At 46.1% G+C, this 4,336-nt stretch overlaps 1 protein-coding gene across 3 annotated transcripts in view; it reads left to right on the top strand.

Moving 5' to 3' along the window:
* The first annotated feature begins 702 nt into the window (after window positions 1–702).
* Ddx11 (DEAD/H-box helicase 11) overlaps window positions 703–4,336 on the top strand; it is a 31,027-nt gene continuing 27,393 nt past the window's right edge. Inside the window, exons 1-2 of one of the 3 annotated variants that reach the window (XM_031368620.1) lie at window positions 703–961; window positions 3,615–3,762. In XM_031368620.1, the coding sequence (XP_031224480.1) occupies window positions 3,619–3,762 (144 nt within the window). In that variant the 5' untranslated portion in view covers window positions 703–961; window positions 3,615–3,618. The remainder of the gene's footprint in view (window positions 962–3,614; window positions 3,763–4,336) is intronic. The other 2 variants (XM_031368618.1, XM_031368619.1) reach the window with 2 other exon arrangements.

A 4,336-nucleotide genomic window follows, 5' to 3' on the forward strand; every position in this document is an offset into this window, starting at 1 on the left:
CAGAGGCAGGTGGATTTTTGAGTTTGAGGCCAGCCTGGTCTACAGAGTGAGTTCCAGGACAGCCAGGGTTATACAGAGAAACCCAGTCTCGGAAAAAAAAAAAAGAATTCACTATACACCTTTGTCATTATTATGAAACAGATTCAATATCTACAGTAAGGAAGAAACAAATTATACATTATGAATGACTGCATCAAAAACCCTCTTATCTCTTAGGGGTTTGTATACATCTGATATTTGATAGTTTCTCCTTTTACATTTAACATTCTTTGAGAAAAGTCTATTTAAAAAATGATACCTTGGGAGCTGGTGAGATGGCTTATCCGTTAAATGCACTGGCTGCTCTTACACAGGTCCTGAGTTCAATTCTCAGCATCTGCATGGTGGCTCACAACCATCTTTAGGGAGATCTGATGCCCTCTTCAGGCAGGCGGATGTATATACAGCAGAACACTCATACATTAAATAAATAAAATTTTTTAAAAAGCGTGATAATATGTGAAAACAACAACAGCAACAGCAACAGCAACAACAAGAACAACAACAAAACCCAATAACTGGTAATACCAAAAACCTAATATGGAAGGTTAGATTAAGGTTGAAACAGATAGCCCTAACCCGGGCAATATTGAAGCTCAAGGCCGGCGTGCCAGCTGCAACGCGCAGGCGCAGTGGCGCGGGGGCGTGGCCACGTGGCGGGTTTTCTGTGTGCGCATGCTCCCTCGGTGAAGCTGCGGTTCAAATTCAGCCGCGGCGTCCAGGCTTGCTTGCGGGCCTCAGCGGGGCCGCTCCGCGGTTGAGAGGGAGTTTGGGGTTGGGTGAGAGAATCGCTGAGACCGAAGGCAGAGAGGTGAGACGCGCACGATCGAGGGAGGCGCCTACCGAGGAGGCGCCAGCGGGCCGGACGCGGAGGCGGACGCGGCCCACGGAGCGTGTCGCCAGCGTTGAATGTGTGTAACGGGTAGGGTTCTAAAGTTTAGGAAGGCTGTTTTAAGCGATTTTCAGGGATTAGCGTGTATAGTGAACGCCAGGTGAAGACACAGGTTGACTGATAATTAACATGAGATCCAATTTGGCAGTCTGCCTCAGTGCCCATACTGTTGCATTCTCGGTTGCACTGCCGTTTTTTGTTTTTGTTTTGTTTTGTTTTGTTTTTTTAAGGTTCTGCGTTTGTGATGGAAGTGGCATAAAAAGTAGGATTAAATAATAAATACGTGGTCCTCGTATCTAGGATCCTGTCCTGAAATCCAGGCTAGCTTGCGGTTCTCCTGTACAGGGTTTCCTTATATGCCGGCAGCCCGGGTTCCTGGTTTTCCCAGACAGCTCATTCTTCACCTCTGAGTGCATCCTTTCGGGAAATCTCCTGTTTAGTCCTGCTGAGTTCTCTGTTGTACCTAGGTGACCTTGACCATAGCAGAACTCTACGCACCTGGGTTAAATGCGTGCTTTTTCTTCTTTAAGTAACTAAAGTTACTCCTCACCCCCCTTTTTAAAAAAAAGATTTATTTATTTACTTTATGCATATGAGTGTACACTATAGCTGTACAGATAGTTGTGAGCCTTCATCTGGTTGTTGGGAATTGACTTTAGGACCTCTGCTCGCTCCGGTAAAACCCCCGCCGCTAGCTCAGTCCCTGCTCGCTCTGGCCCAAAGATTGATTTATTATTATATGTAAGTACACTGTAGCTGTCTTCAGACGCACCAGAAGAGAGCATCAGATCTCATTTCGGGTGGTTGTGAGCCACCATGTGGTTGCTGGGATTTGAACTCAGGACCTTTGGAAGAGCAGTTGGCCAGCCCCTTAAAGTTTACTCCTTAACACACAACCCCTTTAGGTTGTAGATTAAGAACTAGACTGCTGCTAGGCAAGGGCTCCATCCGTGAGCAGTGTCTCCAGCCAGCAGTTATTTAATTTCTGTAACATTAGCATCCAGAAGCATGTTCTGTCATGAGATCGGGGTAGGTCAAGTGAAATTGAGAGGGGGGATGGGTGGGGGCTCTGAGGAGTGCTCAATACATTGGATACTCAGAATCTGTGGTTACCTTTTAAAAATTGCTCTTACTATTTTATATGTTCGAGTATTTTGCCTGCTTGTATGTCTGGATCCTCTGGAACTGGAGTTAGAGACAGTTGTGAGCTGCTATGTGGGTGCTAGCAATTGAACCTGTGTCCTCTGGAAGAGCAGCCAGTGCTCTTAACTGCTCAGCCGTCTCTCCAAAACGTTGGCCACTTTTCTTCCCCTTCTTTGTGTTTTATTGGTTTTCCAGTTGCATAGTTCTTTTTATTACTGTATTTTCTTAGTTTGTTGTGTGGCCTTTTGTTTTTGTTGTTTTGTTTTGCTCAGTAATTTCTCCACCTGGGTAGCCATTTTTCTTTCCCTAATAGCTGGAGGAACACACTGGCAACTACTTTTTCTCATAAATGGATTGACACTGTGTTTTAGCATACTGTAGTAAAAAAAAAAAAATAGGTTTCAGTTTATTAATAATAAAGTGGGTCTGAGGGTTACTACTATTTAGACTTAGAACACATGGGTCTGTCCAGTTACATCTCAAGAAAAGAGGTGTGGATGAGTGTTTCTTCCAGATGGCGGAGATGGTAGAGAAAAAGGGTTTCAGAAGAGGAACCAGGAATGAAAACGCCTGGAGCTAAGAGGTCTTGGCCTGGCAGGGCATGGGGAATGCTGTGCACAGCCTTAGTATTGGAAAGCCAGTCCAGTCAGGGATTAGTGGTTCTGAAAAGCATTCTTCCAGGCTGGAACCAAACAGCTGTTTTTTAGGCACGTTATGGTGCCAGGGGTCATTTCCTGAGGAGGCTCCCATTTCCTAGTAAGCTTTCCACCATTGAGTCCCAGAAAGCTCTTGTGTCCCAAGGCCAGAAACAGTAACCAGTAGATGGCGCTGCTTGTGTTGAAACAGAGATGAGGAGGAAGAAAAGCAGATGTGAGCTGTCTGATGCAGGAGGCTGTGGACGTGAATTAGTGCCTTCTGAAGTCTTGGTCATTCTGTGCCATTTCCCATAGGTTTATAGGCCTTCACTGCAGGAGCAGGAGAGGCAGCTTGGACATGCGAGTGGTCCATTACAGAGGCCCTAGAGAAGACTGCTGGAGAAGGACTCCCAAGGGGCAGCTGGGATCCACCCAGCACTGTCCTTGGCAAGGGAAACCCTCTGCTGTTGTGGAGGTGTTCCTGGAAGGGCACCTTTGGAAGGTCCTGTGGGTACCGAGGTGTTACTTAAGGCCTTTCTGGACGGGATTGTACAGAAGCAGTCTCTGGCCAGCATCACTATGGATTGTGTGGTTCTGGTATAATCATGTATACGTGTGAACGGACAGAACATGGTCTCTGCTTGCCAGAAAATGTGCAACTCAAAGGGAAATTGTGTGACTAGTGAGAAAACTGTGTTGGACTAAGTAGACTTCAAGCCACTTCATGGCTCATGAGAAAAGTAATAGATTTCTTTCTTTCTCTCTCTCTTCCCCTCTCTCTCTTTCTTCCTTCCTTTCGCCCCTTCCCTCCCTCCCTCTTTGTTTGTTTTTCCTTCCTTCCTTCTTGTTCTTCCCCCTCCTTCCTTCCTTCCTTTCTTCCTTTCATTCATTCTTCATTCCTCTAGGGCAATGGCTGAAGAAAGCCAGGAGATCGGTGGCATCCATTTTCCTTTTCCCTTCCCTCCCTATCCTATCCAGAAGGACTTCATGGTAGAGCTCTACAAGGTTTTGGAAGGTGGCAAGATTGGGATATTTGAGAGTCCAACTGGCACGGTGAGTGTGAGGGATGAGGGATGAGGGAGCCTTACTCAGATAGCTTGGAGGCAGCCTTTTTCACCATGACAGTTCACCTTCCTCTAGAAGAAGTTGAGCACAATAGTCATCAGTTTCTCTCTCTGCATAGTGGGTCTCTTCCTCTATTCAATTGCTAAATGCAGCACAGTTTCTCTCTCTGCATAGTGGGTCTCTTCCTCTATTCAATTGCTAAATGCAGCACTGTGTCTCTCTCTGCATAGTGGGTCTCTTCCTCTATTTAACACAGCACCACGGCCCTAGGCAGCTGAGACTTTAAAGTTGCAATATAAACTACATCACCAATATTTTTTGAGATTTCTCTAGCACACTGCTGCTTTGATGTTGAGGACCATCAAAAAACTTTGGCTTTTCCCAAGAATCAGCATAAGTGTTTTAGAATGTAGTAGGAGACTGAGTGCTGCTGGGAGCGACTCTGAGGACCAGCATAGTGTTTTAGAATGTAGGATCCAGGACACTGAGTGCTTCTGGGGGCGACTCTGAGGACCAGCATAGTGTTTTAGAATGTAGGATCCAGGAGACTGAGTGCTGCTGG

Source organism: Mastomys coucha, unplaced genomic scaffold, assembly GCF_008632895.1.
Source record: "Mastomys coucha isolate ucsf_1 unplaced genomic scaffold, UCSF_Mcou_1 pScaffold14, whole genome shotgun sequence".
In the NCBI taxonomy this organism is placed as follows: Eukaryota; Metazoa; Chordata; class Mammalia; order Rodentia; family Muridae; genus Mastomys; species Mastomys coucha.